The sequence below is a fragment of the Sarcophilus harrisii genome, chromosome 2, assembly GCF_902635505.1.
Source record: "Sarcophilus harrisii chromosome 2, mSarHar1.11, whole genome shotgun sequence".
NCBI lineage: Eukaryota > Metazoa > Chordata > Mammalia > Dasyuromorphia > Dasyuridae > Sarcophilus > Sarcophilus harrisii.
In genome coordinates, this window is record NC_045427.1 from 580963948 (window position 1) to 580977469 (window position 13522).

A 13522-nucleotide genomic window follows, 5' to 3' on the forward strand; every position below is an offset into this window, starting at 1 on the left:
AAATATTGAAATGAGAGACCAATGTTAATTAAACCATGCTAAAAAAACTGTATTTCTTTTCATATTGAACAAGGGTTACAGAGAATAGGAGGAAGATTGTATTGAAATACAAAAGTTACAGGAAGAGGTTTTTAGAACCATTGGAATAGACCATATCCCTTAGAAGCTAATAAGAAAAAATTGAGAGACATTGTGACTATCTGCCAGCACTTATCCATCCATCCATGTAATTATCTATCAATTGATTAATCTATTCACCCATTTAAGAGTGCATACCTGTATGTATATGCCTATACACACATATATATGTATAGATCTCAATTCTAGCTTGTCACAAATATATTCCTCAGGTAATTCTGCCCTTGAATTCTATGCTTATCTTTGAAATGGTCATTTGGTACTTATGTAATTAAACATCCTCAAAAAGATTACAAAACAGATATATTTTATTGTAAATATATTTCTATCTAGCAAAGACCATTAAAATGCATAATATTATTCTTTACATTTATCTGGCCATGGAATTCCCTTACTCAAAAATTTTTCACTGGTTCCCTATTGTCTCTAGGAAAAAAATACAAATCCCTAAGTTTGTAATTTATTGTCCTAAAGAACTTGACTTTATTCTATTTTTCCCAGTTTGTTTCTAGGTTTTTTTTTTCTGTCTGGCCTCTTGAGCTTGCCTTTTATATCCTATATTCCCAGTAAAATATAAGTTCATTGAAGGCAGGGACTGATTTACCCACCACTACCACCACCATCATCATCATCATTTATATTTTGCAACTTCATCATCTAGTATGGTCCCTTGCAGAGAGGCACTCATCATAGCATTAAGTCTTTTAGCATCTAAGTGACTTGATAGATAGACAAATTCAAATCCTCCTTCAAAAACCATTCTGTGTGATGCTGGGTTAGCTACTTACCCTCTTTTAAATCTGGCTCATTCTCAATAAATTGAAGAGAATGTAATATTTAATGGTATTTAAGGGACCTTCTGATCCTAAACCTATGATCCTTTAAGAAGCACTTAATGAACTTTGTGGAATTAAATTTTAGATGATATTTCCAAGAATGAGATGTATATGAATTAAGAGACCATCTTGTGATCCAATTTGTCATTCAATTCAGCAAGTGCTTATTAGTGCCTAGTGTATACTAAACACTGATAGGTACTGTTGTTACCAAGGCAAAATAAAGAATTGTTTCTTATCTTATTTTCTTAAAGTTACCTCATAAAATGTTGTGACATAATATAAGCTTCAGGGGAATGTTATGTTGTTTTTATGACCTATGTACTACATGGAAGAAGAATGAGTACTTGAATATCATGCAAACCTCAAGGAAATTGTTATACTGTATTGTTTTATAAAATGCTACAGTAACAGTAGCTGGTCAAATTAGAAAAAGGTGGGAGAGGGGAAGGAGGAAAGAAATCAAGCAAGTGAGATTAAAAGAACTTCCCATATAGGGGAACAATGTATATGTTTTTTGTTCTCTCTAAGTTTATTTCTTTCAACCCTGCCATATTATGTGAAAGAATAATTATTATTTAGCATCATTTTTGAAGGTCCAAATTAATCTGCAACTCTGAGACCATGATTTGAGAGGAGAAAGGATAGTAAAGGATAATGAAAGAAGTGGTGAAATATATTTTCTCTTTGGAAAGTGGGTTTCAATATTTCACTCATTTTTAGATGATGTTATATTAGTGAAGCTTGTGAATGGATCTGGAAGGTGTTCAGGACGTGTGGAAGTTCACTACCAAGGAATCTGGGGGACTGTGTGTGATGATCTCTGGGACAAGAATGAAGCTGATGTGGTGTGCAGACAGCTAAAGTGCGGTCAATCCATTTCAGCCCTGGGAGGAGCCCACTTTGGAGCAGGTTTAGGAAAAATCCTTCTGGACAACGTGCAGTGCACAGGGAAAGAAAGTCATCTGGGGCAGTGCCCCCATGTTGGTTGGGATGCTCACAACTGTGGGCACCAAGAAGATGCTGGAGTCATTTGTTCAGGTTCATTATTTTTGTTTTTAAATTTTTATTATTCTGAACTTAAACATTAAAAAAAATATATTTCTACATGCTTAACAAAAACCTAGGGAAAAAAATCATACTGTTTAAGTTTACTTGCTTGCTCTTATAAATCTGGCATTAAAAGCAAAATAAGAATAACCTGCACAATAGTGAATACTCTTCCAAATGGTCCATTCATTAGCTAATAAAAGAGGTCATTGAAACTGTAGCAACATGTATGGTATTGAAAACTACATTTGTCTCCTTCTCTTCTTAGATGCTAAGGATCCAGTAATTCTCAAACCTTCTCCAAGTCCCCAAGAGGCTTCCTCAATACCCATACCACCAGGTAGGTCAAATCTTTAGGGTGAATTATTAGTGTTTCCTTTTCATAGTCATAATCTTAAATTATGATAGAATCACTGAAGGAAAGAAAGAGCACAATAAATTCATACAGAATAAACATAAATTCAGTATAAATTCATACCATATTTGAGTTGGAAATGACCTTAATGACCTTTAGCCCAATCCTTTAATTTGTATATAAGTCTTTTCTACAAAGAGAATACCAGCTAGAATCTAGTGTGGAATAAAATTTGTAGATTGGATTATCTTGAAGGAGATTTAAGGCAATAATTCTGTTTAAGACAACTTCAGAACCTATTCAAATATCCAGAGAAGAGATTTCAAGGGGGAAGAAAGCACACTTTTTATGCACTTGACATATAGAATGCATGTACATAACTGTTTGCATGCTATTTCTCCAGTAAAAGGAGATCCTTTGAAGCAGGGATCTTGTTTTTACCTTTCTTTATATCCCCCATGCTTAGAGCAGTGAGTAGAACATCATATATGTTTAGTAAATGTTTGTTGACTCACTGATTAACCTAATCAATCTAAGATGTTCTTAGAAGAGGGTACTACTGAATTCATCTCTGGGGCTCACTTCTTAGTGCACTATGGAGATCCTATCTTTCCATCTTCTCATTACTTCCCATTCTTAATAATGAGGGCAGAGCCACTGACTTCACCTATTAGTACAGATAGCACCTCATTCTCTATGTGGACCATAATCATTTACATTAAAAGACATAAGAAGTTGTTCTTTGGGGCCTTAGAGAAGAGGAAAATGAAAGTTTAAAAAATGGAGGGAGTTTGAAAAACTTTGAGAAAAAGTAAAATTATTTAGAAGTCCTAGTACTTATCCACATATAGTGATACCATTATGATAGCTTTTCAGACCAAATTTGGGTGATAGAAAGCTTGACCATTTGCCAATAGGGTCCTGAATAATGGACTAAATTGCTGAGTTCATTCTAGTATGTCAATGGGATGATGGAAATAACTGACCCCTACATCTTCTGCCTGGTTGTTTCATGCATCTTGGCAATGGATTTAATCCACCATTAACACAGATCATTGAGTAATGAATCCATTACTTGACATGAGAACATTATGAAATTTGAAAAGAGTGAAAATGATCACTTCACTTCCCTTAAGCCATCGGCAACATGACAGGTGCTTTTAAATTCAGTACACTGAAAAAAATGCCAAGCAGGTCAAATAACCCATTAGGTGAGGACCAATGATGGCTAAATGTCATGGGAAAATACATACTATAGAGCCATTTGTGTCACCCACTAGATAGTAGTGAGGCTAGCAAATGGCTTAGGAAGGTGCTCAGAACATAGCTACATTCTCTCCTAAGTAAGACAGGGGACTGAGTGTGACAATTTTAGGGACGTGAATGGAGCTGACAGAATGAAGGCAACTGGAGTGCGTATGGTATGTTTCAGCCCCAGAAGCTCAGTCAAAAAATACTCTTGAACAATGTACAGTGAATGAGGCACAGAGTCACCCAGGACATTTTCACCAGATAGTCATTCCACAAACATTTCTACTATGTGCAAGCATTGGGAATGCAAAGAAAGGGGAAAAAAGATCCTGACCTCAGCATTAAAATGGAATAAATAGCATAAAAATGACTAGCATATATTAGCTCATCTGTCCATGTTAATTTGTTTCTTTTTCTCTATTGATAATTTCTATAGTGGAAAGAACCTTGTACTTAAAATTGAAAGACTCAAGAGACCTGAACCTGACACTTACTTACCACTATGTTAATTTATATTCTTACAGCATTTTGAAAATGCTTTTTATACACGGTATCATTTGAGCCTCACAACAATCCTGAAAGTAATATAGTATAAAAGAGAGAGTTAAGCCTCCAAAGAGAGCTTGCCAATATTGGGTCATACAGCTAGTAAGTCTAAATCCTGATTTAAAACCAGATCTAGATTCTATGACCAGCATTCAATCGATAAGCCATGAATTGCTGGTAAATCTCTAAGCCCCTCTGAGATTCAATTTCATCAATTAGAATAATGAGAAGAATAATACACTCTCTACCACATTGTAATAAAGTAAAGAGAATATTTTATAAACTCTAAATTATGATACAAAAATGTAAAGAGGTTATTATCATTATCTCACATTCAGATTTTACAAGGTTTAGATATAAATAATCCTAAAACCAGTATCTCTTGGCTAATTTTTTTTGTTTAATATTCTGAAAAACATTACACAGTTGAATAAATTTTTTTATAGTTGAATGAAAGTATTAGAATGTAAACTCACTGAAATCACATTCAAGTACAATTCCAGAAGAGATAATATGTACCTTATCCTGTTCTCCTATGATTTTGATCTCCTTCCTTTGCCATACCAATATTTTAAAAATATTTCACTCCATGGAGTCTGAATATTTTATATGATGACATTTGTTTAAAAAATGGTATCCATAACTTAATAATTAATATTGTTCCTGTTCCATTACAGTCTATTGGTTGAGTTTCCTAAAATATTTGGAGGTTTGTACTTGTAATATGGGGATTATTTTTTCTGTTAATCCATGAAAAGTAGTAAGTTTTTGGTATACATTTTTAACAATTGGAGCCACAGCTCTTGCTAGGTATTTATTAAATTCTAAACTTTTACAGCTCTCAATGATGTGTTGAATAATTCCTACTATTTTGTTATGGGCAGCTCACTGGTACAGTAGATTCAGTAAGACTCATTTTGCTGAGTTCAAATGTGGTCTCAGATACTAGTAATATGACCCCAAGCAAATTACTTACCCTGTTTGCCAAATTTCTTCATCTCTAACACGAATTGGAGAAGGAAACGATAAACTACTCCAGTAGCTTTGCCAAAAAAAAACAAGTGGGATTATGAAGAGTAGGAAATAACTGAAGCATAATCTATATGATTCATCTATTATATATTCATGAAAAAAATCCTTCTACAATTTCTGATGTCAAAGCCATTGTCAATATTATCATTATTGATTTATTTTACACAAGTTACCTATATAGCACCTAGTTCTCCTGCAGTTCATTAGTATAACCTTTCTCTTTTCATAGCAATAGGTGCTGACTCCTCACCTACTCTACCAATAGGTATGAAAAATCTTATGTCTCTGCTTCCACTAAATGGTTTTTCCCTCAGAGTTGGGAAACAGGTAGAGTAGTGAGTGATACAGGACACAAGGTGAAAGATACTCTTCTCTTCTCCATTCTAAAAAGGAACCACCTCTTTCCTGATGCAAGAGAAGCACAATGACTAAATACTGATTGAGCACTTCATTGCTGTCTAATGCACTTGTCTCTGGGGGGGGGGGAGGTGGTAAGAAAAAGTATTGGGGCTCCTTCCTTAAAGAAACTCAATCTAAGGAGGCAAGACTAATATATAAAACAATTATGAACACTGTTAGCAAGTCTATAATAAAGTTCTGAATTTCATTATTCTTTCCTAAGTGCTTTAAGAGTTTAGATAAGAAAAGAGCTATAACTAGCCATAAGAGTCCTTGGGGGAAGTTTTACAAGCAAGCAGAAACAGGACCTCAAATCAAGTAAACTCAGTTAGGGATATATTGGGCAGGGACTTCAAAAGGTTGACATATTTTTCTCCATCCTTTTGATCACCTTTTGTCTCTTCCTCGATATAACCTCAGTAAAGTTTTCTCCAAGACACATTTCAAAATTGCTTCTAGGAAGGTCACTGTGAGGATAGCAGATGAAGTGCAGATGAACAAGGGAAGAATTCCCCTGGAGGACAGATATCATAAAAAGAAGTAGTTTTCTAGTTTTACTAGTCTTGCTAAGTAGATATTAAACTCAAAAATTTCTGTGCTGGTGGACTCACTGTGCTATCATTGACCTTTGAATTCCAATACAATGGGATAAAGTCTTGATTGTCCCACCTACTTATGTCTCTGAAGAAGAGGACCACCAAAAAGTTTAGAATTATCAGTCTTCATGGAAGAGATAATAATTGAACTGAGCCTCAAAGACAGTGGAGAATTTTGATTCAGAAGAGGGAAGAGTATTTCATGAAAGAGAAATAATAGAGTCAAGAAGTAAAGTATATTCAGGGAGCAGTGAAGAAGCTGACCTGCTCAGAGTTGTAGGTTAATACATTATTGAGTATAAGCTCCTCTAAATAGATTGTGTGTGTGTGTGTGTGTGTGTGAAGTAATATAATCTCTATTTTCTTGTGATTAAGTGAGTCAAAATCATTGACTTAGTTATTACTACTAACAGGAAATCTGTCATAAAATGCTCATAGATTTGCTTCACTCTCTGTTGTTCTTTAAGTTTCCTCTTTAAAAGCTCTTGGGATGATCAGGCTTAATTGGACTGCATTCTTAGTTTTTTGTCTACCCTCTTCTTGCTGATACTATTTGCAAGTTCTTTCTCTATAAGATTCTGTAAGCCCTTGACTTTCATAATGCTCCTGTTTGAAGGAGATTAAGAATTTTCTAGATGAGTTGGTTTCTGGCCCCTTTTGGCCTCTTCATATTGTTTGGATGTGAGTGCTAGAAAATGAATTCTATCAATTCCATCCCCTATTTCCCCATTTAGGTTCAATTTCCTTATGTTTTCTAATTTTTTTATAATAAGGATGTTAATATAAAAGAGGTTCACTTCCTCCAATGGTATATTGGCTTATTTGCTCAAAAAAGTTGCCTCATTTGGAGTTTTATTCTTTAAGTCATTTCAATTATGTCTAACTCTTCTTTCATGACCGCATTTGGGGTTTTCTTGGCAAAGATACTGGAGTGCTTTGTAATTTCCTTTTGCAACTCATTTCACAATTGAGGGAACTGAGACAAATATGATTAAGTGACTTTCCCAGGATCACACAACTAATAAGTATCTGAGACCAAATCTGAATTCAGAAAGACAAGTCTTCCTGCTTCCAGGCCAAGCACTTAATCTACTACTAATCCACTTAGTTTCCCTCATATTTAAAGTATTTTTCAGTTATTTTTTCATTTATGTTCAACTCTTCCTGATCCCATTTGGAATTTTCTTGGCAAAGATACTAGAGTAGTTTGTCATTTTCTTCTCCACACATTTAAAGGATCAACGGTTAAATTGAGTTTATAGAAATTTTAAAATTGTGACATGTGAAGTATCACCTGCCCTACTCACCCTTTTCACCCACTTTACCATTTTTGTGGAAGTAGAAGGGACCAAACAAAACAGCAAAATTCTATATTTTTCTTCTTTTGGTGTTTGTGGATTTTCATATTTCTTCCAAGGTTTCCTCCACATGCTAATCATTTGTATTTACTACAAATGTAATAGAAAACTTGTGCCATGATCATATTAAAAAACAAAATATTTAACTTTTTAAAAAATTATCATAATTTGTTCAGTTATATGATTAATACTTTAAAATACATGAATGTTCAGTCCTTTACTATTTAAATCCACAGGGTCTCTCATTTCTGTGACTGAGAATGAGCAGACTCTTGCTAGATTCAGCTAATAGCACAGTGGAGGAAGCATTGGACTTGGAATGAGGAAAGTGTTTGTTGCTGTTCAGTCATTTTTTCATTCATATCTGATTCTTTGTGACCCATTTGGGGGTCTTGCAAAGATAATGGAATGATTTGCCATTTCCTTCCACAGCTCATTATAGATAAGGAAACTGAGGCAAGCAGGATTGAGTGACTTGCCCAAGAACATACAACTAGTAAAAAATTTCCAGATTTGAATGCAGGACTATTGACTCCAGGTCTAGCACTCTATCCACTATACCTCCTAACTGTCCCAGTGTAAGAAACATGTGAGTTCAAATCTTGTCTTCAATACTTACTAAGTGTGTGATCTTGGGCAAGTTAATCAATGTCTATCAGTCTCTATTTTTCTTTGTTCATAAAATGGATATAATGATAAACATCTATCTCACATAGTTATAATAAGGACCAATTTGATAAGAGAGTAGTGCGTATTGCAAACCTAAAGCCCTATATAAGTCCCATTATTGCTGTAGGGAAGAGTGTGTCATTTTAGAAAGACATAAAAGAAGTATTCAATACACCTAAAGAAAAACCATTTCATGATGGATAGACTTGCAGAAATTATATAGTGTTTGCGGAATTTTTTAAAAGTGGGCCATATGATCCACTAATCATCAAAATTTATTAGTGCACAGAATAAAAAAAACACTTCCACAAAATAAAATCTTATGCCAGTATTTCATCATGGCATGGAGGTACACATGAGTTTCCAAAGGCAATGCCATATAAGCTAGCTAATACCCACATGTATAAAGTATTTTTAAGATTCAAAACTTTCAAGATACATTATCTTATTTTATCTTTATAACAAACCTGTGAAGTAGGTACTGCTATTATTCCCAATTTATAGTTGAGAAAACTGAGGCATCAGTGGTTCAAATGTGATTTGTGGAGGATCGCACAACTAGAAAAAATCTGAGGAAGTCTTTCTGACTCTGAGCCTAGAGCTCTACCAACAATGAATAGCTGAGTTGAGACTGACAAGTAAGAAAAGCTTTGAGAATGAGCAAAGAAGCTATTAGTACAAAACCATAGAATGTGAGAGCTTGAAAGACTCTCACCAGCCACTCAGTTGGACTGACACAAAAGGAATACCCACTAGAACATTCCCAACAAATGTTTTTCTAGCTTCTGCTTGAAACCTTCCTAGGAAGTGGGACTTCACACTCCTGAAGGCAATGCATTCCCAATTTGCACATGTCTAATTGTTATGATTGGACAGCTACATGACTCAGTGAGAGAGCATCAGGTCTGTAGTCAGGAAGACTCAATGAATTCAAATATGGCCTCAAACAACCCAAGCTGTGTGACCCTCGTCAAGTCACTTAAACTTATTTTCAGATGGCTTTATCTGTAAAATGCAGAATTTGGACTAGTTGATTTCCTAGGTCCTTTCCAATTTTAAAGTAGGAGATTTATGATTCTAAATCCCAGAAATCATCATGCACCATCCTTTCTTGGCAGGACCATCCTTGATATAGAATTTCAATATTTCTCACATGCCTTCTAGCCCGCAGTGGTTGGTATGTAGTAGGAGTTCAACAATTGTTTGTTAATTGATTGATAAAAAAAAATGATAAAAATGAAAAAATTTCAATCTGTAGATTATTTGGTTCACACATGGCAAAACAGTCAATTTTATTTAATCTGAATTAATCCAATAAAGATGAGGCAAGAAAGGTTTTTGAACCTGTAAGTCAATGACACAGAAAGAGGAAATGAAAAAAAGACTCAAATAATTCAAATAACATTTTGTACATATCATATTGTTTATGCTAAATCTTCATGGAGACAAGTTAGAAAGGTCATACAGCTGGATACAAGCTAAAAAGTTCAGCCATTAATTTGAATGTTTGTTCTACATGGCTCCAGACATCTGGATGTTTCATAAAAAAGACTTTCCCAGGTGGAGAAATTCCTGCATTCCTCCCCTCAAATGTAGCTAAAGATTTGGCTATTCAAAGCATTACCTCATCAAACTTAGTAGTTCATTCCATGATCTGGGGCTCATAGATATTTAAACTGTTCGCATGTACTGTGTAGCCAAAGTAAATATTTTAAAATTATGAGGAGTCTATCTAAAATTGCTCAGTTGTGCTGCAATGGAAAAGCTTCCTGCCTCTCTATTTGAGGAAGCCAAGCCAAAAACTGAGAATGAAAACAGTTAACAAAACTTTTAAAATCTAATAGTTTTCATGATTTTTGATTTTCTAATCAATCACGAAGCATTAATTAAACCCTCCATGTGTGTAAGAGCCTGATAATGTTCAATTAGCAGGTAAGTCATTATGATACTTGAATAGCCATTTCAAACTGAGGTATTTTCACCCAGGCTCCTGTCTGAAGCTATTTTGGTGCTATTGGGATTGGAGAAAACATAGGCAGGGAGGTAGAGCAAGTTATAGGTTCTAGTGTCAAGCTATTGTAGAGAAATCAACAAGAAATTGAGTGTCAGTTGTTTGGTTGCTAACATGACACACAGTATATTATGGAAAACTTATATTTAGAAAGGTAAACTTTAAAATATTTACCCCCATTTTCTCTGCTACTGGATTTTGCTAATTTTGTTGTTCTTATTGTATGTACTTTGTTACTTTTTCATTTGATGGGAAAGCTCCTACTTGACAAGAAAGTTGTCATCTTGAATGCTGGAATTAATTTTCTGTAGTCTAAATTTATAAAAGGCAATCTGAATGTCTTCTTTCTAAAGAAATTTTTTGTATATACAAAAGTTCATTAAAGTGGTGAATTTAAAATCAGTAGAAAGTCTTGACTTTGACCCTAACTTACTGGGTGACCTTAAAGAGATCATCTCACCTCTCTGAGACTAATTAACTCATCTTTTAAATGGAGATAATATTATTTGCACCAGCAACTTGTAAAGGATATCTGTGAATGTTGTGGCCACTAGGGGGAATAATAAGCAGTTGTCATTCAACATGTCATCATTTTGCCAAACTATTTCTAAATGTCTTCCCTTCCATATATCTTAGGTTAAAAGTAAGAGATTTCAGCCATAAATGATATTCCAAATCAAGAAAAAATAAATGTATTTGAGCCAGGAAGAATAAAGTCCTGGTCCCCAGACTTACAAAATTATAGGGGATTGACAAAAAAAAAAAATAAGATGAACCTCAGACCCTTTAATGTCACAGAAATTACATGAATTCTCATCATTAAATTTCCTTAGATGATGTTATATCAGTGAGACTTGTGAATGGAACTGGAAGGTGTTCAGGACGTGTGGAAGTTCACTACCAAGGAACCTGGGGGACTGTGTGTGATGATCTTTGGGACAGGAATGGAGCTGATGTGGTGTGCAGACAGATGGAGTGTGGCCAGTCCACCTGGGCCCTGGGAGGGGCCCACTTTGGAGCAGGCTCAGGAAAAATCCTTCTGGACAACGTGCAGTGCACAGGGAAAGAAAGTCATCTGGGGCAGTGCGTTCACCTTGGCTGGGATGCACACAACTGTGGGCATCAGGAAGATGCTGGGGTCATTTGCTCAGGTTTATTTTTTTTTTCATTTTCTCAATTCATATAGTCTAAGAATGATGAAGTACTAGAGACAGGAGAACAACAGAATGTGTAATTAACATACATTCTCTCAAAATGAAGAGATTGTGCTTGTTTTTCATATAATCAAAACAGGAATTCCTTACATGATCTTTGGTTGATGTATTTTAATATTCTCTGTTTTTTGTCATAATCATAGGTGATGATTCCTCTAATGCTCCAACAACAGGTATGATGATGGACATTTAAATTCTTTTTTGACTAAAATTACTTAAAGAAAAAGGACTTGGCAAGAATTGATGTATATATGCATAAATTTCAAATCACCTAGATTGTTTAAACAGTGCCAAGTCTATAAATGTTTCTTTTCTCAAGAGACAGCAGGTATAATAGAGTCAGAAGACTGTAAATATGACTGCTAACTTACTGATATAATTTTGTGTTTGGTATGATTTTATTCTCATTGACTAATGACTTTTAAAATATGTTGATTTATCATTGCAATGGTTGGGATATATCATCTGATGAAATATTTGCATGGTATTAATGGATTATATTTTTTTACATATAGCATGATTTCCTATTGTGTTTCATATATTTTATTGTTTTAAATATTTGCTCAATGAAGTCATAATTAGAGTCAGAGGAAATGAATTTGGGGCTTACTACTTATTAACTGCATCATGATCTTGAACAAATCTATGGATCTTACTATCTAATTCTTCATTATTAAATTAAGAATGACTGCTCTTTCTTTCTCACAGTGCTATCATGAGAATATAATTAAATGATGTTTGTGAAAGCAATTTAAAGTCTGGAAAATTGAAAACATGCAAGTGATTATTAACATTCCCCCAGAGGATAAGTTGACAGCTATGTTGACAACATTTTCCTTATATATTGCATAGAATATGACTGTAGAGACATTACCTCATTCTATTAAGTAGTCCCTTGAGTAGACTAAAATAAGCTTGAATTCAATTTCGGGCAAAATTATAAAATATGTTATTAAAGGGATATATGTGAGCATTTAGAAAAGGAAAAGGTGATCACTAATAGCCAGCATGATTTCATCAAGAATAGGTTATGCCAAACTAATTTCATTTACTTTTTTCAGACAGTTATTAGACTAATAGAACAAGAAAATGCCATAAATATGATGATTTCATTGAGCAAATATTTAAAACAGTAAAATTTATGAAACACAATAAGAAATCAAGCTATACATAAGAAAATATAATCCACTAATACCATGTGAATATTTCATCAGATGATATATCACAACCATTGTAATGATAAATCAACATATTTTAAAAGTCATTAATCAATGAGAATAAAATCATACCAAACACAATTAGCAATTATAAATATTTTATTAATATTAAATGTTTACATAAATACATATAAAATTGAAGACATCACCGTCTTTTAAAATGTGGATATAGGTGAAAAATTAATGTTGCTAACACTTCAAATGCAATTCATTCCCAGATTGCATGCATAAATATTTATTAATGCCATCACTAAGTCACAGGTCTATCTACTTGTTTCTTCAAAAATAGAATCTACCCAAAGAAATTTTTATCACCTTATGACAAGGGATGTGGAGGACACTGGGCATATTTATCAGAGAAGGGGAAAAAAAGCTTTATTAGGAGAGCAATGGCTATCAAATATTTGAAGAGCTATGATCCAGACAAAATTTTGCCCGTGATAGGACTCAAGCCCAGCTTTCCCCGAATCCCCAATCCAGCTTCCTATCTAATGTCCCATGGCTTCTCTGGGGCTACATAATCTTACATCAATGATAAAAATAAATTTTTCGTTGTTATTATCGTGTGGAATTATCCTTCCATTGCAAAGAAGCTGCCAGGAAGAATGCTATACGCTATTAAGTTAACACCTTGGTTCCCTTTTTGCTAAAAACATTCTTAGCAAATATTCTTTTGATTCTCTTTAGGATGGTACAATGTGTATATAGAGAGTACCAGAGCTGGAGTCAGGAAGATGCATCTCCCTGAGTTCAAGTGTGACCTCAGATACTTACTAGCTATGTGACCCTGGGCAAGTTACTTGATTCTTTTTGCCTCAGTTTCCTCATCTGCAAAATGAACTAAAGAAGG

General features: G+C 34.3%; 1 protein-coding gene across 1 annotated transcript in view; it reads left to right on the forward strand.

The window, feature by feature from the left end:
- LOC100929866 (deleted in malignant brain tumors 1 protein-like) overlaps positions 1 to 13522 on the forward strand; it is a 173629-nt gene that overhangs the window by 37105 nt on the left and 123002 nt on the right. The window contains 4 exon segments of the mRNA XM_031949362.1: positions 1698 to 2015; positions 2293 to 2364; positions 11075 to 11392; positions 11599 to 11628. Coding sequence (XP_031805222.1) covers positions 1698 to 2015; positions 2293 to 2364; positions 11075 to 11392; positions 11599 to 11628 — 738 coding nt within the window.